The 21,318-nt window shown below is 33.3% G+C and overlaps 1 protein-coding gene and 1 pseudogene across 1 annotated transcript; both read right to left on the bottom strand.

The window, feature by feature from the left end:
• Window positions 1–1,305: 1,305 nt before the first annotated feature.
• On the bottom strand, window positions 1,306–11,699 carry LOC149887399 (uncharacterized; annotated as a pseudogene).
• Window positions 11,700–13,021: 1,322 nt separating this feature from the next.
• LOC149887398 (uncharacterized) lies at window positions 13,022–14,053 on the bottom strand. Its single transcript, XM_090087603.1, has one exon. It carries the CDS (start codon window positions 14,051–14,053, stop codon window positions 13,022–13,024), a length of 1,032 nt encoding a protein of 343 aa, XP_089943729.1.
• Between the last annotated feature and the right edge of the window lie 7,265 nt (window positions 14,054–21,318).

Raw genomic sequence — 21,318 nt, 5'->3', positions numbered from 1 at the left:
TACAGTCAAGCAACATTAAAGTATATGGCTACAATAAAATTTTTTGTTCAAATATTTCGACTGAGTCGATTTTTAGTCGACTTCGTCGATTTTAAAAATGTATTAATCGATTTTAGTCGACTTTGAAAGATTCATTAATTGACTCAGTCGACAGTCGAATAAATTCAAAGTCGTAACAACACTAGTTTTAACTCCACAGGTGCTACCTTGAGACATCTTAATCACCTTTTTGCAGTTATTGCACTCAGCAAATCCAGATTTCCTGCCAGAGCTAGAGATCTCATCCTCTTTTCTGTCAAGCTTGGTAAAAAAATTTCAGAGAGACAGTCTCTTGAAGATGGTTTGATTTGGTAGTGGTATAAAGTTATATAAAAAACGCTGGGTTAATTTACCTTCTTTATATAAACCCTCTTTAGAATTTTATACCACTTTTTTATGCAATCATTTACACTTTAACTTTTACTGTGCTGTGTAAAAATAACGTTGAATAGGGAAAAATAATGAAAATAAACGTTTTAAAATATCTTATACTTAAAATGCAAGCATAGGATGTTTAATGAACTTGGAGGTTTTTTAAACACCGCATGCTATTTTTTTTATTTTCAGAATTTAAACTCAGAAATAAAAAAAGTATATCCAAAAATGTAAAAATTAAGTATTAACCCTTTGCACTCGAATGCAACGATTTAATACTTAATTTTTACATTTTTGTAAAAATTAAGTATAAACCTTTGCATTCAAATAAAGATTAAGTTTTAACCAAGGCCTACCCAGCAAGCTCATCAACGTTGAAAAAACGTTGAAGTTTAAGGTTGAAAAACGGTCAATTTTTGGTTAAAATGGAAAAGCAAATCTGCGTTGAAACTAAACGTTAGATAAACTACAGATCAAAGTTATATTAACGTTGATTTAGCGTTGGTTCAACGAACATTTCCTATATATACAATAATGTTATTGTGAGTAGAATATTCTACCCACAATAACAATATTGCATAGATAAGAAATATTGTGCAAGTGATAAGAACCATTGTATGTGCTATTTTTTCAAAGTTTATCCAAGTCTTTACTAATTCAAGCTAAATTGTGACCATTAGCAAATCCTATCATATTTCAATACAATATAAAGACTGCAGTAGTTGATTTTATATATCTTATTATAGGTTCACAAATGATCTGCCCATTCGTCGTTTTGTAAATGCAGATAACTAAAATTGTAAATGAAAGCAAATAAAAGCCACGAAGATAGTTTAAACATTTAAAAAAAAAAAATTAAACAAAATTATCTGGAAAACGATCTTGATAAGATCATTCTATGCCATCAATATCAACATCTTCTGTATCACCTTCTGCCATCACACTCTCTTTTTGATTTGATGCTCGTTTTCCACATGCAATCAATATGGTGCAAACTTCAAACAGTCTGCAATATACCGTCGTGCATCGTGTTTTTTTTTTATCTTAAAACATTGGGTAACTGCATCTAAATGAGACAACTTATAAGCTTTTAACAACTATAAACGGTGTTCTAAAATGAACAGAAAATTCAACAAAAAAAAATTTTTTCTGACTTGATCACCTAAGTTTTCCGAAACAACCTGTATATGTTGTGTGAAACATGACATAAGAATACAGATAAACATGGATGAAACCGTCAGGCAGGGATCTCAAAACGTTATAGTAAGATATTCGTGCATTTTACAAGCAGTAATATTAACCTTCACATTGCTTACAAGCGAGTGTAAACGATCAATAGTGGGGAAAAACAAATTACTATTGATCCAATTTACTTCGTTATTGTCCAAGATAGCAACTCTTTCGGATAAAGCATACATCATACAAATAAAACATATATATACATATATTAGGGATAGTCAATATGAGGAAATTTTCAAATCTAAAATACCATTCACTCTAGATTTGGGGCAAATATTAAAAAAACAACTCCCAAAAAATTTCAGCTCAACAGGTCCACTCCATCCTTACCCCCTAAGCATTTTTTTGGAAAAAAAATTCTCAAAAACCATCAAAAACAGCCGATTTTGCAGGTCCAGGGGGAAAGTTAAATGAAAAAAATCTGAAATTTTTTTTTTTCTGGGATGTTTATTTTTACCTATATATTTTTGCAAAAGTACATGGTATCGTAGTTTTTTAAACAAAAAATTTTTTTTTTTGTATTTAGATTTGAAAAAATTACAATATTTGATAACATACTTACCGTATTGTTACTGACAAAGGATAATAACTATATATCCAAAATAAATATTTTTTACTTTTTTAGTTAATAATGTAAATCTACAATAAAATTTAGTAATTTCTATAAAGTGGAGATTTGACGAGACCCAGCTTTAGTAGCTAAAAGAACAATTGAACGGTTCCATTTGTTGTAGTTGTAAATTATTTTACAATAATTATTTTAAGTTTGATTTTTTAGGTCAGTAAAAATTAAATAGATTAATCTAAATATGTATAAAGAAGAAGAGTGTGGTCAGAAAATAGGAAGTAAAAGGACACTAAGGGCTAAAAAGAAACTATTCATTATCGAAAAAGCAAAGCCAGTCATTAAAGGTAATAATTAGTTTTAGAATGAATCTCTAAAAAATTTAGCTACACGTTTTATTTCATATTTTTTTTAAATAAGGCTGTCAGCTTCCAACAGGGATGGAAATACTGCAGCACTTAGCTTATTAGAGTATTGCACAAAACCAAACAAAAAATAAAAGATGAATTTTTTTTAAAAGTAGGAAAAATTCAGAAAACAACAACACGTCTAAATGAAAATTTCATAAACTGAAATATAATTTTTACAAACAGATTATTTAATGCCAGTTCTTTACCAGATCTTGGAGTTACAGAAGTACACAAACTTTTCAAAAAAGTATTTATCAGTATTATACATATGCGCTCTTCAATATCCAATAAATAATAGTCTAATATTATCATTAAAAAATTGCTCAAAGACTTTTTGGAAATATGATATTTATTTATATGAAAAATTCTTAAACAAAAAAGTATTCATTGGCTAGAATAACCAGTTGAAATTTCTAACCCTCCACAATCCAAAAGTTTAGAAAACTGATCATATTTCTCTTAATAGAATGTTTGATCTAAAAGTTCACATTCATTTCTTTCCTTATCATTTCATGTAATATTATCATCAATGTGAAAAAGTGACATTTTAACATCTTCAGCAATAGACCTTGCAAGTTATCAGAATTTCACAACTGTCTTCAAAAAATTTATATTGGTATATTGCACATTGATGACTAGATTCCACATTAAAATTGTCAATGTATACGTTTAATTTATAAAGTAAAGATGCATGTTTGATATGTAATTTTCAATAAACTGCTGAACACTTAGAAAAAAATTTACTTCTAGAACCTTGACGGAATATTCTATAATCTTTCTCTGGGTGATATGAGGTAAATTTACCAGTATCAGCATAATTATGAGTAGTGTTAAGTAAATGTATACATAAATCTAACAAGCCATAACAAGTTTGATTTACATAATTGCGGTATCTTTAGAAAGCTGTTTAATACATTTATCTTGTAGACCTGCCGTTTTACGTGCCATATCACCTTATCGTTTCTCAAAAGACTAGATAATCCTCTTGATGATAAAAAAAAAATACAAAAAGAGCATATAACTATGTCTGATGAATAAATTTTATTGCCAATAATTTTTTATCCCATAACTGAAACATGTTGTATAATTACATCTTTTTATTGTCCATTTTCAAGGAACTTAAAAACTGATGTATGTTATCAAACTTAGATCAGATGTCAAAAGTTATCATTCAATATATTGTTAAACTAGAGAAACTATAAAATGTTTCAAAACCAAGATTTTAATTAACTTATCATTTAATGTATTTCTAATGCCACTTAAAGGTCTTAAGGTAGTTCTTTGAGTTGGACCAGTGGTTTGAAACTTCAAACCGGTAAAAAGAAAAATTTTTCATTAAATTAAAATAAGTTAATATATTTTGAGGACTATATTTTAAGGATTTTCATTAAATTAAATCATTATATTTTAAGGACTATCACGTTTTACCAAAAACTGCCTAATCTACTAAAAAGTATAATCCTAGTAACCAGTATCTCCAGTGTCACACAATAACTTTGGCAGTTCAATTGTGGCTTGTGGGCAGCCGGTTCAGTACTACTGGTTGAAGTATTTAGTAATTTTAGTTTTGTGTGTATTAATATGCTTGATTTTACTTTAAATTTGATTAGTTGTGACCAACTTAGTAAAACAGTGTAGCAATAAGCTTTGTGACAGTAAAAGAGGAGAAGCTTAGTCTTATTTGCCTTATATTCAAAATATTTGTCACCAGTTATTTTTTTAGCATGTCTTTCTATATCCTATTGAAACTGATTTTAGTTGAATTAATTGCATTTCTCGAAAGTACAATCCTTGGAGGGCAGCAGTTTAAAGGTATTTTAAAAACAGTTTTAATCTGAAATTAACAAAAAAATATTTGATATTCGTACAATTAGTATGACTCTAATATTTTAAATTTTATTCAATTTTAAAAAATGGTAAGAAGAAAAGCTTTTATATTTTATTTTTATATAATTTTGTAGTTAATTAATTTTCTAATCATAAATTGGGCTTAAACATTCCTAATTTTTGCATTATTTAATTTAAAGCTATTTAAATGCACTGTTACTTTTGGGCATGGTCATGGTTTAGAACAACTTTGATTTCCAGATAAAAGACGAAGCAAAGAGATTGTCCTAAATCTTTACATTTTGCTTCGTCTTTTCTCTCCCGAATTACTTTGAAAGGCGGTTTAACAGTAGGATTGAAAAGACAGAAAATGTTTATAATATTATTTTTCAAAAAGAATGTGAAGACGAGGCACTCACTAAATAAGAAAGTTTGTATTCAATCAAATTAGGATTGTGTAAATAAAAAGTATCATTAGATAAACAGTTGGATTGTTTTGCAGCTGTTAATGGATATTTAGCTAGAAAAACAGCAAAATCTGATTAAACTTGTAATTTGTTTTGAGAACAAGTGAATTTATTGTTGAACATTTAGAAAAACTTGAAAGAAAAAAGAAGAGAAACACTGCTGTTGTTTGCGATAATTCAACCTCTTAAAAGGAATTTAATTTGTTTGAAATTACTTACAATAGATCTTATAATTTGGAAATGCTTTATAATGCTCTTTTGATCATTTGTCCTATTGGAATTTTTTTAACAAAACTAAGAACTGTTATGACAGGGTGTTAGTTAAATGTAATAGTTTTCTCAAGAAGCAACTCTGTCACAAAAATAACTTTAAATGTACAATTAAGATACAAATAAATACTTTAACTTGTCGTTATATATATATATTTTTTTCTTCGGATATTAGCGTTACGCTAATATCCGAAGAAAAAAAAAAAGATATAACGGCATGTTTTAACGGAATAACGGAAAGATTAACGGAATAACGAAAAGATTTCTTAATTATGTGTTATTCTCTTTTTAAAAACTTTTATTAACAAATATTACAGTTTATATTATTAACAGTTGTTATAAAATTTTTTTTATTTTTAGTTTTTATGAAAAATTTTAAAATCAATTTGGCTTTTTATTTTATTGTTGCAACAACTTTTTTTTTTTTCTGGCATGGAGTTTAAGAACAGTTTTAAACCTCCTCTTCATTTTTTTTACTTATTTCTTTTTCTTTTCCCAACATTTTTTTTTCCATAAATCATTCTAAAGCAGTTGCTTCTTTGTTTAAAAGAAGCCCTTTTTGCAATCGATCGTGTCCGAATGCAGCATTCAAACCGACAACTCTCACAGAAACCTTCCTGTGCCTTTTGTAGTATGCGCTTATATCTCTATTTCTATCGTATTGTCGTTGGTATAACCATAAGTCACTCTTGTTGTTATTATAATACTTCCAACAACACAGTCTCTTTCACAGATTCCTATGGATGCAAGATTCTCGTAAACTCTATCTCTCTTTTTTTGTTTTTTTTTCTTTTTTCTTTTGTCATTATGTTGCTTAAGCGATTACTGCTCGCATTGTTTTTGTTATTGTCTTCTCTTCTTTTAGGTAGATTTTAAAACGTAGGTCTTAAATGTAAACATCTCTTCTTCATTGCATTTTTTATCAATAAGTAGAACATGCCAGGATTGAATATAACCAACAGAAAGAGCTCTAACTGAGTAGATTTTTTTTTTTTAGCTTCAACCATTGCAAACAAAATCCTAAACATGTCTTTATCAGAAGAAAACACTGTTGCCCCTTCTCCAAACTCTAAAGCAAAACTTTTAAAAAAACAGTCACGAAAAACAAAGTGACTTAAAAGTCAAACACAGAGTTAGGGCTGCGTCAGAGTTAGGGATCTGTCAACAAGGTTGCGCCTTTCTATAGCATCAATGAGAGGTACGCTGTAAGTTATCTGAAGCCTCGGTGCAACTATTTATCCAAAAGTATTAAAAGACACTTAACTAATAAAAGATCATTCTTGGACTTTGGATGAAGCTTCCTTTTTTGCTTCTAAAATGTTAACGAAGTTTCAGCATGCTATTCTTGAACTCAAAACCACCTGTTCAGCAGCTTACCCCTATTTGGAAAGTTGCAAATATTATGACTGACTTGACGGATTCTTGAAAGAGACTTAGCATTACAAATCTTAACTAATGCAACAAAAGATTGCAGTGGCAAAACATTATGTAAAAGAAAAACTATATAAGCCTCAAGCAACCTTTATCAGAGTCAACCTGTACTTTTTTGCCTTCCTTTTCTTTTTCCCCTCGACTTCTTTCCTCTAAATCTCTTTTAAAGTCTTCCGTTTTCCAACAGAAGAGTTACCAGTTGCTGGTTCGTCAAAGGTTCCTTTTTCAATAAAATGCACCTCTGTAGAAAACAGCGAATCGAAAATTGAATTCGTCAAAGAGTCTGAAAATTACTTAAAGCACTTGATTTCCAACTACTCTGTCTTCAGTAAAAGTAAGAAATGCATGTTGTATCAGGACAGAGATGCTTTTCACTTTTATTGCCAGTCAGCACACGAAGTCTTCCAAGATTTTGAAATGTGGCTTGTGTACCCAACACCAACAATTTACCTCAAGCAAAGAGCTGCAAAAGCTCAGTTGTTGAAATATTGACTTGTTGTGACAGCACATTGACGCTGCACCCAAAGATCCTTACTAATTCCAATGTTTTAGAGAGTAGTTACTTTTCCTTGCACTTTATAAACTTTCAACCCAATTCCAAGCTAAATGAATTTTACCAAACAAAAGTGATGTCTTGTCACACTTTTAAATGAATGTTGATAATGCATTGAGGGGTGCAAATACGGAGCAAAACACATTCTAGTGACAAACGACTGGAAAGTATTGGTTAATAATTATTAGCTCAGATACAGAGACTTTCTTGTTAACAACTTTGATTTTATGACTGAAGACTCCAAGACTGTTTTGGAACTGAGCAACTGCCGCAGGTACCTTTTTCATTTAATGACAGCCAACAAAGACGAATGTGTTACACTTTGTAGAACTGACGTGACTACTATGACTTGCCGATTCTGGCGCATTGATACTTTTCTATACTTAATGAAATTCAAGATGGCGTCGATTCTGGCGCATTGACATTTTCTTAATACTAAATTGACAGTTTTCCATAGTTAATGAATTCAAGATGGCGTCGTATTTTTACGATTCTGGCGCATTGATATATTTTTTTGTATGTCATATCGATTCTGGCGCATTGATACTTTTCTATACTTAATGAAATTAAAGATGACTTACCTTTTTTGTGTCCTCGTGTTCTGAGCCAAAGAGTTGATCATAGTTCATAAATGTAAAGCACGGTTTTAGTATGTAGTGTCCAATAGCCAAGGTGTGAATTCCGTCTTGCAAGATGTGTCTTTTATCGTCATTAGCGCTGAGAGCGACTTTGTTGATCTCTTCGGTGTAAATGTTATGCTGATGTGATCGGATAACGTTCATGGTTGCAAGCTTTTCATTTCCACTGAATAAGCAGTCTTTATAATCTTGATGAGTAATGTGTTTATCAACGACTTTCTTTTTAACCCCTTTGCATTTTTTGTGTTCATCTTTAGCGATCTTGTAAGAGTAGAGCTTAGGACGAAGCCCAACAAACTCTTTAATTATTTTTCCACCAGCCTCGTCTTTGAACATGCCGATAGTCTTATTATTTAACCCTGCTTTAAACCCAACGTTTTCAATAGCAGGATGGTCTTTAGAAAAGTTGCTCGTGTCAAATTTGGTTTCAAGATCATCGGCAATGTCTTGATAAAAATCTTTCGTTTCGATTTCATAGATGAGCGAGTCAGTATCGGTCATGAGAAGTTTTGCTCGATCTCCGTATTTAGGTTTGATATAGTCGTAATGGAAATCAAACATCAAAGTTTTGCTTATGTCTAGAACGCTTAGCCCTAAGTAAACAGGCTTGTTGTAAAAGAGTTTTGTTCTTTTCATATGAACTGCAGTAAGGTTTTCATCAAAAATGGTATTTCTATCATAATTAGACTTTTTTGACAATTTCAAGACTTCTTTTCTTGTGGTGATTAGTTTAATATCAACATGCTTTCGAATATTCTCCATGGTTTTTCCAAAGACAGAGTTATTCATGAGTTTAAAAAATTCTTTTTCAAACTCGTTTTTAGCTTTTGCTCTTAATCCAGTGTTGAGATCGATGTATTGTTTCATGAAAGGTTCTTCTTCAAAGGTAACACCTCGATGAATTTTTGTAATGATCAATCCAAGTCGTTCATAGAGTTTTAGACTTTCATGATGAATGACGTATTTTTCTTTGTTGTTTAAATTGGGAACGAGCTTGTCCACTTTATTAATTTTTAGTCTTTCAGGAGCTAAAGGATAGTCGTTGTGTAAATCATGTAGACTTTTAGGATAGGTTAAATCGACTTCGAGAATACAAGGCATGGATTTCCAATTTAAAAGTTCATCTTCAGTCATCCATCTGAACCCTCCAACTGGAAGAGGCTTACACATGGCCCATCCATATAAATTATTTGCGTCTAAATACTGAATGAATTTCGATGGTTGTGAAGGATCATAATCACTCATGTATTTATTGTTAGCAGTTCCATGTCGTTTGCTGATCATGCAAATTCCACCACGTATCCCTTTTTCTATCATATTGAGCATATCAATATCAGACAGAAGATCTAACCGAATTCCAGTGAGTTTTAACATAGCGTCCCAAGCCAAACCAGGTGAGGTGTAATACCAAGAAGGGTCAAGCTTGTAATAGGTACGACACACGTCTCTGAAATTTTCAAAGATATCAGCAAGTATCAGCACGTCAGACATGTTGTACAGTTCTTGATAATCTTTAAACGTTTTACATCCAAATACATTCCAAACGTTTTGCGCATGTGCATAGTCTTCACAGCTTATCCCCTCATCATTCAGTTTAGAATAGAATGCTTCAATAGGAGGTAATTGCGTTTCAGAGAACTTTTCAATCGAGTTCACCCAGTCATAAGGGTAAACTCCTTTTTTTCTTAATAAATCAAACTTTTCTCCAGAGTAATATTGAGCAACGTTTTTGCATTGGCTGTTGTTTAGATTTTTAGATAGATCTTCTAATTTACCAGCCATGAACCTGTAGCTGTCAATAAACCTTAATTCTTTCCATACTTCACGAAGTTTACCCTTCTTATCAGTAAATTCTCTTACTTTGATGCTTTTTGTGAAGCTGATATATTTTTCTTCATTGTTGGGTATGCATTTTAATTTCCCACCTAATTTCTTGATGAACAAATGACTGTCATAGCCAGACAAATTATGTAAAATGATGGGTATGAATTTTGGAAGTTTATAATTCAAGTTGCATTTGTTATGAGCAGCACCACGGTACTTTCCAGTCAAATGACAGTGATCCCATACTTTATCACTGTTAAGATCATTTTCGCAAATATGACACAGGGTTGCAACCTCAAAATTCTTTTTATCCTCATCCGTTACCACTTTCTTTTTTACTATATCAATCTTGTCAAGAATCTTTATAAGATCAGCTTCAAGCATGGTTATAAACTTTTGAGCTACATCATCCTCTTCGCTTTCAGCTGTATACATGACAGGTTCTCCTTTGTAAAGGCTATCGTCAAAGCATTTGATATAATAGCAGAAGGAGCTTGGAACATGCTTTTGATATTGTTTGGTGTACGACTCTTTAGAATTCGGTGTGCAAGTGTTAAGAGGTTTGATGAAACTTTCAAAGTCAGCATAGACAACGTATGGAACTTTCATACTCCTTTGATAGTTTTTAAACCGAACCGTCGTCCCTTCTTTAGGAAGTTCGATTCTTACTGCATCGTTGTCATAACAATAAGGTTGATGCTGTTGAAGCTTTTCTTCCTGGTCATAACCTTGCAAGCAATTTCTACAATAATACATTTTGTGCTGATGTTTTGTTGTTTGTGTAGACAATAATCGACTCAAACTTTTAATAAGACAGTAATGGTCAGTGTCTTCGTTTGAAATATGCAACAAATCAACACAGTTATTTCGATCTACAAAGTCAGATATTTGCAAAGGATAAAGTTTTTTATTTTCATACCCAAAGACGTTAATGCTAATCGTTGGGTTATTCTTTTCAAACTTGTTGATTTTATTAAGCTTAACAGGAAACTCTATTCCATCCCAATTCAGCTCTTCTGATTTTAAAATAAGATCATTGTCAATTCTTTCGTTGTCTCTATTTTTTAGATTCAACGCTCTAGTGACTGACCATTTAAAGCATTGATTGTCGTTGTTTTCCATGTTGATGATTGCCTTTTTGTCTTTCAGCTCTTTAGGCAACTCCATGTAGGAAGAACCGCTAATAGGCTCATAATCAGTAAAGTTAATGTCCATCCTTATAATCTTAGACAGGATACTATTAGATCCTAAAGCATTGTATTTAACACTATTTTCCAAGACTTTCTCTTCCATCTCACCCATGAGCTCTCTTACATCTGTAGTCGTTAGAACAATCTCTGATCTTGATGAAAAGCTTGCTTCCCGAGTCACTTCTTCACCAGTCATCATGCTTACAGACTTCATTTCACACGTTAAAATAATTCTTACTCTGGTGTTTCTTTCCCCTTCCATGGTTTGAATAGCAGACTCTCTCACCAAATTAAAAAAGGATGCGAGGTCTTGGTATTGAGAAGAAGGTCTATAAGAAAATTGTCTTACAGAACTCTCTGCCGAATGTTCAGTCATTTTAAACTTTACTTTAATTGGTTTTACAACAGGTTGTTTATACTCTGTTTTTGATACAAGCGATTTGATAGACTTTATCTTTTCATCGATTTTGTTCGCTGCTTTGCTTACCTGATTCTTGACTACTTCGGGAACGTAAGGCTCCACCCATTCTTTAACATCATTTAACTTAGTTTTAACATAGGACGCCACACTTTTTGTAGCTACCTTCAGACTTGAAAAAAATGAAGGTCTAGGTGGAATGACTGGTTTTGGTGTTATAGCAGGTGTTAAATCTGAAACAGGTTCGTCAAGGATAGGTCTTTGCAAATGAGTTGGTTTTGGAGCAATAGGAGGCTTTTGCACTGCGGAAGGAACAATCCTTACTTTTGCTGGTTTTATAGAAACTTTTACAGCTGGTCGAACAAACCTAACCACAGTAGGTCTACGAAAAGCAGCAGGAGCAGAGACTACTCTAGGAGGTTGTAAAACCATTATAAGTTCTCCTTTTCTCATTTTAGAGTATCCTCTTATTTTTTGCTCTTTAGCAATTTCTTTTAATTCTTTCACCGTTTTGTTTTCCATTTTATTAACACAAGATTTTTTATTTATATCATTTTCAATTTTTTTAAATTCAATAAAGAATTTAAAAAGTTCTTGTTCCAGAAATCTCATACTTGTATCCATCTATTACTTTCCCATTTCTAGATTCAAAGTACTGCCATCCATGACCCGTCTTTTTCTGTGACTCGTAAGCAGACTTGTATTCCACTACCTCGCCTGTATCAACATGAGTTATTCTCAAACTTAAAGGATTATTTCTAATTAAACCAAGTCTCGCATATTTAGGATCAAGAGGCTTCTTTTCTTTTTTATCATTTTTTCTCGGTCTTCCCACTGGTCTCACCTCTTTTGAGTTTTCCAAAATGACATCTTTATCAATCAAGATGTTCTCAACAGCAATCATCATGAGCGACATTTTATTGTTTGACGTTTTGGAAACATTATTTTCTTTTAACAAATTTTTCAAAAACTTTCTTGTGTATGGCATTTTTTTTATTATATCAAGATTTTTTTTATTTAAATCAAATTTAATTTTTCATTTCTAACATCTGAAGAGGTTTCATGGATTCGAAGAATCTTAAAAAATCATCATGATTTTCCATTGATCCAAAGGATTCTAAAGTTTTCATACACAATGTCATTGGAACCAAGCGAATGATTTAAAATTGCGCTTTTTAGATTTCCAGAAATCTTTTTCTTCTCCTCGAAATCACAATCCAAACTAAGCACATAATTGTCAATCATTCTTAGCTTTTCTTTTTTAGGCAAGACTTTCCAAGTACTGAGATGCTCTTTGATTTTCTTTTCCATTCGTGAATATTCAGTCTCACCACTCCATACAAGTAGGTAAAGCTTGTCTCTCTCTTCATCACTGTACTCTTTTGGAATATTAAAATTTCCGTTTTCAGTGGCGTAAACAGATTCATAAAAAACACCTGTTTTTCCAAATGCAAGAAGCTCAAGATGTCTTTTTTTATTTATGTCAGTCTCTTTGATACTACATTCCAGAAAAAATGGAAAAAACTGTATCATTTTATTCTTCTTTTAACAGATTTAATCCATTTTCGATTTTTTTCGGTCTACCCACAGGTCGATCTTCCTTCACGTCTTTAATCAATATGTTTTTATCAATCAAGTTGTTCTCAATCGCAAGCATCATGAGCGACATTTTATTGTTTGACGTTTTGGAAATTCCGTTTTCTTTCAGTAATTTTTTCAAATCCTTTTTCGTATATCTCATTTTTTATTTAAAAAAATATTATTTTGAAAACATTTCAATAAACAACATTCATTCTGCTTCCATCTGATTTAAGTCTGAGCAATTTATCGGAAATGAGAACGGCAAAGGCTTGAGTGTTTGCAGGAACGTTTGCATTGAATGTCGCTTTTATTTGTACATCTATCACTGAAGTTTTTAACCTCTCAGCTTGCTTGCTTACGTCAAAAACAAAAAGAGGACAAATGTATCTATAATTCATAGCAGATATATTGGGTTGAGCTATAATTTCGTTTGTTCCATAAAGTCTATTGTCAAACTTAGAAGCATCTCTATAAGCTCTTGAGTATTTGTTGTTATTAAAGTCTAAATTGTAATCCACAGCAGGATATCTTTCACTGTTTAAAGTGACATATATGTTCTTCAAGTCGCAGTGATTAAAGACTGCAGGATTCTCTGTTTGACTTCCAGATTTATTGGTTTGAAATCCGACAACAACATACCTAGGCCTTTCACTAGCAGATCTTGCGCTTAGCCTCCAACTAAAGTTGTTGGATACAGGAACAGCGATGGTGTCGCATTGTCTAGATCTGAACGAAAATGGAACATCTACTTTTGATTCAATGATTTTGTAAAGATTGTTGCTAGCTGCGACAGAGGGTGTGACATGAGGCATAAACAAAGATAATTTAGTTAGATCTACTTTTCCTGCAGCTGTTGCTTCTGTTCTAAAAATAACATCACTATCGCTTTTTCTCACAAGAGCAAGTGTATGCTTAAATCCATAGAGCACTTTATCGTAATCGTCGCAAAATCCAAAAATGTGTTTTAAAGGGATGCAAAACGAAAACGTTCCTTTTTCTTCAGTTTGCTTGATGATGTAGTCTTGTCTAGCTTTAAATCCAGAGTTGTTGACAAGATCTGCTAAAGCTGTTGTGTCTCTTTGCCACAGCTGATTCATTCCTTCAGACACTGGGAACTCTACTGGATATTTAAGATATCCAATCATGGTGGTAGCTTGTCCAGGTTCGTAAACGGTCTCCACCTCTTGATTCGACAACTGATAAGAAATCTGACTGAACATAAACATGATACCGTTGTTAACAAGAGTAACGACATCTGCATCAGCGTAGGAAGTTCCATCTGTTTTTAAAAGTCTTCCTTCAACCAAAAGGTAAGCCTCAGATGGAAGCGTGAACAAATCTTGCTGTTCAATATTGATTCTTATTTCTCCATCCACGTTTAGATTTTTATTCACAGGCTCGTATTCATGAAACTCGAATCTCTCAATTTCTTCATCAACAATAATCTCTTCTGTAAAATTTAAAACATCGGAATTTGCCATTTTTTATACATCAAAGAAAAAAATTTTTACATCCTCATGCAATCAAAAGTCCATTTCCTCTTTTTACCAAGTCTTGTATTCTAATCGCGTTGTTCTTTGACAATCCTGATCCAAACATAGAATATTCATCTATAACTGGTGGTGCTGCTGCCGCTGCTTTGTTAACAATGCTTGAAATAATTTCCTTGCTTTTAATACTGAGATCATTCTTTGCAGCTGGCTTTGGAGTTCCAGTCTTGGCATACAATTTCTCAATAGTCTTTTTACCTTTATCAATAGCTACATCTTTAGCAGTTGAAATGGCTGTTGAAGCTAGCTCTTTCCCTGCAGATTTAGTAGCCATGATGGCTTCTCTTCCTAGCTCAGTTTTTGCAATTTTATTAGCCAAAGTAGATGCTGCTCTTGAAGCGCTTGAAGCTGCTGCTCTTCTCAAAAAATTCTTAAGCGTGTCCATGATCCCACTTCCACCTACAATATGCTTCTCAACATATCTATTTCTATAAACGATCATTTTTTTATTTCCAAAGATTTTTTTTTATTTCATATCGATATACGCCATGATATCCTTGTACTCGTCTTTATTAATCCTATTCTGCCTCAACAGCTCATCGCAAATGGAAACAGCTACATTTCTCGACTCTTTATTTCCAGCATGTCCTGCAGCGATACTCAAGTTGAGCTTTTCCACAAGAGCATTTGGATCGCTCGGAAGAATAATAACACCATGACCTTTTTTACCCTTTTTATTCATCACGAATTTTTCCCAAATGGGCTTTATAATCGTAACGTATTTTTCAGCTCTGGAGGCTTTTGGCTTGTTTGGATTTGCATCAGACTCTATTGCTTTAGTTTTAATAAGTATATTTCTATAATTTTCAAGATCATCATTAGTGTAATTGATTTTTTCAGGTTTCGACCTTGTGATCAACTCCCAAAGTCCTATTGTTCCTTTATACTTTTCTCCATCAATAACAACATCGTTTTCATCGATGGTTATTTCTTTTTTACCGATATACATTTTTCCGCGTTCTTTTGAGTGAATTCCAAACACTCTGTCTGCAACATTTCGTATAGAGGCGTATTTTGACAAATATTCCAAAGCAATATTTCCAACATTCATTCTTTTAATGGACGGTAGATCGCTTTCTGGATAAGTCAAAGCCAGTGGAGTGCTTTCAGCCTCTCTGTATGCGATGCTCTTTAGTTCGTTTTGCATCTTTTCATTGCTTTCAATCAGAGGCTTGTAAAGCTTGCTCAAATCAGTCTGAAGATTAGCATCATAAATATTCTCATTCAAACTATCTTGATAGATTCTTTTTCTTCTTTCAACAAATTCTTTCACCAGTTCATCCCTCTTGTTAGAGTCTAGTATTTTAAAAAAGGACATTTTTTAAAACGCAAGAAAAAAAACTTAAACGTAAACTTATCTACGTTGATCCTTTCTTAGATTCGCTTGCGAATCCGTGGAAAATCTACGATTTCTTAAACATGTTGTTGAACGCTTTTATTGCATCTTCTCTTCCTTTTTGGATCAACGACTCTTTAGTTATCTCGTCAATGTTGATTTTTGTTTTAGTTCTTATTTCTTTCATCAGACTCTTAAACTTTTGAAGCTCGTCTAAAATCAATTCATACTCTGAATCGCTCACAATGTTGTCTACTAATGCCTTTGAAATGTGGCTGTTGATGGTATTCAATTTCGACTCGGCCAACACTTTAATCTTTTCATGCTTCTCCGCTTTTAATGCTAGTTTTTTGTTGACTTGTCCTCCTACAATGGATAAAAACCCCATTCCAATAGCCACACCTTCACACGCAATCGCAATAGGAGCAGCAGCGATGGTGCTCAAAGTTCCAATTCCAACAACTCCAAGTGCAACACCACCTGCTTGCAACGTAGAGTCTACAAAAGAAATGATTCTGAAAGCGCGATGATACTTTTTGCTTAGATGCACTCGCTTTTTCCTCTCGTTGTCCATCTCTTTTTGAACCTCGCTTATTTTTTGAAGACGGTAAATGTGTCCATCATCTGCAGGAGCTGTTGGAAGACCTGGATAAAGTTTAGATTTAGCATCGTAATTGTATTCCATTTTTATTACAAAAAAAATATTTTTTTTCACTCATTAATGAAATTGAAAAAGCCTAAACTTTCTCCTTTTTTAATAATAACATCCGACTTGCTGTTACTATAAATATCCATAATCACATTATCCACCGGCTCTGATAGCATCCTGATGTTATTGAAATAATCCAATTTAGATTTTATGCTTTCTTTCAAATTCACTAAAGCTAATCCGCTTTTAAGTTTTATTCCAAACATAAAATCTAATTTCTGATAACTCAGACGAAGTAGTGTGATGTCTTTTTGAGCAAATATTTCATACTTACTTCCCACTTTTACAGGAGGATGCTTCAAATACTTGTCGAAAAAAAGATATGATTTATGACGAGCCTTTCGGTCGTTATTAAATAATTTTTTATACACACTATTTTCCATTTTATTATCACAAAAAAATTATTTTTAATACACCATTTTATTCCTCACATGTAAAGAATAAAATGATTTTTTAAGCAGCAGAAGCACACACTCTCTCTTCATCCTTTTTAAAACCTTCAATCAACGCTTTAATCTTTTTCTTCTCCTTCTCTTCAAATTCTCTAGTTATTTCATCATCTTCCATAATTGATCTGAGTTGTCTAATAATTGTTTCGCGTGGTTCAATAATATACTCTCTCTCATAGCCTTCATCACGCAGATCTTCTAACAATTCATTATATATATAATCATCATATTCATTTTGTTCTTCAACACTCATTGAATTGTAATCTAAAATTACAGGATCATTGTAAGGTTCATCATTGTAAGGCAAATCTTCAGGATCAACATCTTCAGGATTGTTCATCGCAGATTCATTGTAAGACAAATTCTGATTTTCTGACATACTCATTGTTTTTTATATAATTAGAAATTTATTTAAGTCATTTTCAATTTTTTTATTTCATCGTAGAATTTCACTAATGATTTTTAAATCCTTTTGCGGATCCATGGAAAATCTGCGATTTTTTAAGCGTAATAATAGACTTGTCCTAGAAGAAGGTAAAAGCTTCCGGATTGACCGACTTGAGCATCACCAGAGTTGAGCGTGACAACGAGTCTTCTACCAGCTGCGACAGTAGGCATAGAATCTGCTTCTCCGAAATTTCTGTAAAAAGAGATGGTAGATGTAGAGCCGATGGATGAAGTGGATTGATACAGCAGTCCAGTCGATTTGTTGTTGAATGAAGTCACATTTGAGCCGTTCCATGACGACAAATAAAAATCTTCTAATCCGGATGAGGAAAAGAAGCATGTGCTGTCACCGTCATATCCTGGAAAGTAGGTGTAATTGTTGGTGTTGTACGGTGTCCAAGGAGTGAGTACAGCGCCGTTACCTGGAGGTAAATTCCCATCATACATTCTGACTCTAGATTCCCACCAGTTTCCAGAGGCGCCAATGATGTGCATCTTTATGTATTTCAACGACACACCATTTCCTTTTCCGTTGGTGTTCATCAAAACGTATTCACTGCCGTAAGTGGTATTCAAATATCGAAACGTTCTGCAGTATAGCTTGTAAAGAGGGATGGTTGCAGGAATGGAGGCAAGTGTGGAAATGAACGGTTGAATCCAATACGTGATGGCAGTAGCATTTCTGTTGACGAGTTGAATGGAAACGTCGTTTCTGAAAGGCATGTCCAACGTGAAATATCCTCCCAAGGAAGTGGTGTTATACATGTTGCATCCCTGCAAAGAGTTGGCGTAAAAAGCTCCTCCTAAAGGAGAAAAAAGCAAATCGGTAGCAAGTCCTGTTTGATCCACTCCAATTCCTTCTGTTGTTTCTGCATAATTCCCTACATTGATTTCTCCATCAGTAAAGATTCGAATAAAAACTTGACCTGGAATATTCGTACCAGAGGAGCTGTATAAAGCCAGCCACAATCTTCTCAGCACTCCGGATTTTCCAGAAAACGCAAACACAGGAGAAGTGGTTAGCGCCGCAACCGTCTGAGACTTAAACCCTAAACTGGTAAAACTGGATCCTGGAACGACACTGGTCAAACTCGATTTTTGCAACAGCAAGTCCACGTAATTTTTTGTCGATCCATCTTGCGCGTTGGTTGGATCAGTCACGTTGATCAATTTGTGTGAATTCAAATCCAAATCTGCTACACCTACAGTTGTTCCACCTGAAGCATGAGTGTCTACATAATTTTTAGTAGCTGAATCCGAAGCTGATGTAGGTTCAGCTAAATTGGTTAATTTGTGCGACGTCATGTTAATGTCGGTGTATGAAATAGTGTTGTAAGAGACTTTGGTGTCTACATACCCTTTTGTCGCTGCGTCTTTTAAAGCGGTAGGATCGGAAACGTTGATCAACTTGTGAGAGTTCATGTCAATGATTCCAGTGATGGTGCTAGATCCGTCTGTTTTAACACACTGGCTCGAACTCACATCAACGTAGTTTTTGGTGGCAGCGTCATACAAATTAGTTGGCTCGTTCAAATTGATCGCCTTGTGAAAATTTAAATCCAAATCTGCAGTTCCAATCGATGATCCTCCTCCTGACGAATGCGTATCTACATAATTCTTCGTAGCTGCATCGTGTGCGTTAGTCGGTTCACCCAAATTGATGATTTTATGAGAGTTGTAATCTAAATCTGCAGTGATGGTGCTGTTTCCATCTGTTCTGACATAGAGATCACCTGTTATAGCTGTTGCTGAATAAGGATCATAAAAATACCTCCCTAATTCAGTTCTTCCAAATTTGTCAATCATTTTTTAATGATGGAAAAAATTTTTTCACCAAAGTGTGTTAACAACACTTTGAAAGTCATCTCCTTCCTGTAATTTTTTCAAGACGTAAAGACACAAGTGTCCACAATAAGACGTGTTACCAAACTGAACTCTCTCGCTGTTATAATAAACAGGGCTTTTCAAATAGTCAACGAGCTCGACAAGAGGAGGCTGGGCATAAGAGTCAAAACTGTATTTTTTGTCTCCGTCTTTATACCAACACACCCAATGAAACCCATCTGTGCTAGAATCTCCCGTGTTGGTAATTCCACATTCTTTTTTTCTTGGCTTTTTAGGTAATTCATCCCTCACAAAAACACCTCTAAAGTTTTTAATTTTGAGCTTTTTCACAGCATCTATTAATTGAAAGTTGGTGAGAGGTTTGTTCGGTAGTACAATTCCTTCAACGTTGATCATTTTTTTTAAAATTCAGAAAAATTTTAAAAAAGGTTTTTACATTTCATCATCCTGCTCTATTTCATCTTCTTTCGCCTCTAAATTCATGTCTTCACACATCATGATGCTATGAGGTAAAGATGCATTTTTTACGATGACGGCTTCGACCAGTTTAACTTGAATAGACACAATCGAAGGACCAATATACACCCCCTCAATTCTAAGTCCTCCAATAGCATAACATCTTTGATTGATAAAATCATGTCCAGAAGATCTAACCAAATTTTTATTACCACGTTCCCCTTTGACTCTATTTTGTATATCAAGATTTGTTTTCTTTCTATGAAATACAGAAGTAATAAATATTTCATCTTTCACATTTTTTGTAAACGTCTTTGCATAAAAGACTGGTGCAGATTCAACATTATCAGCTTTATATTTTAAAATACTCAATTCTTCTGAATTAATTTGCTTTTTTCTTCCTCCTTTTTTAAGTTTGGTTGACAATTTATCTACTTCACCTCTAATGAACAAAGTAATCTTTTCCATCATGCTAATAAACTTTGCTTCTTCTTCTGTCTTTCCTTTTTTAGCATCAAAGCAGACAAAAGACATGGAATACCCAGTCAATTTTTGTGTTGCTGGATCTTTATTCTCACACACACCATACGAAAATAATATAGGTGTTCGTAATACAAGAGGACCATCTCCACTTGGATAAGAATATTTTATTGGCACTTTTTGATAGACTACTGGTTTGGTTGCTGCGTAAATTTCTCCAACTGATAATTTACTCTCATCAAAACTTTCAATTGTAATAAAACTCATTTCTTTTATATAGAAAAGAAAATTATTTAACTCGTTTTTTGGAATAATGAAAATCTATGATTTTTTAGATCATTTTTTCATAGAAATCACTTCTTCATTATCCACCCAAGAGTTAAAAGAGTCTGGATATCCTTTCCATTTGACTAAAGATCTGTTCTTTTGCTTTCGAATGACTTTTTCAATTCTAAATATGTCTTGATTAGTCTTTTGCATTTCTTGTTCGTAAAAGGTACCTTTAATTTCTTCACCGTTAGCATCAGCGATTTTATACGTAGGCGGATTCGTATGCTGAACATTTGTCACGGTAAAAACCTCTTCAGTCCATCTCGGTGTATATCCCTTTTCAAAATGAGACTTCTTTTTTACGATCCTCACTTTGTCACCCATTGAAAATTTTGGTTTTGCTGGTAATGTTTGATCCTTCCCATACAGATTCCACCATACCCTACCTTTATTCTTTTCATCGCTAGCCTCCACTGGAGTCATTTTGATGGAAGAGTGCTTGGTGTGGTTGTAATTTTTCACCATCTCATCTAATACGTCAATATATTTATGAGTGTTGTTGGCTGAAAAATATTTAAACATTCTCTCTTTCATCGTTCTATTCCATCGCTCGACAACAGAACTTTTTTCTTCATTTTCAGTGGAGTATAATTGTATTCCCAACGCTTTCACATGCTTGTTGTAAAACTCTTTACCTTTATCCACCCACATCTTTGTACACTTTCTCTCCTCAACTATTTTGCTTAGAGCGTTAGCTACATCAACTCCAGTTTTACTCTTTAACGGAACAATCCATCCATACTTTGAAAACACGTCGATCACCATGAGCAAATATTTTACCCCGTTGTTGAATTTTGAAAACGATTGCATATCAACCAAATCTGCAGCCCATATTTCATCCATGTCGTTCACAAACACTTTTCTTCTTTTAAAATGATGAATGACTGGT

Source organism: Hydra viridissima, unplaced genomic scaffold (genome assembly GCF_058129835.1).
Source record: "Hydra viridissima isolate aposymbiotic clone 2 unplaced genomic scaffold, HvirCarnegie_v1 scaffold_5, whole genome shotgun sequence".
NCBI classification, from domain to species: Eukaryota; Metazoa; Cnidaria; class Hydrozoa; order Anthoathecata; family Hydridae; genus Hydra; species Hydra viridissima.
This window is presented reverse-complemented; position numbering and strand designations above follow the sequence as displayed.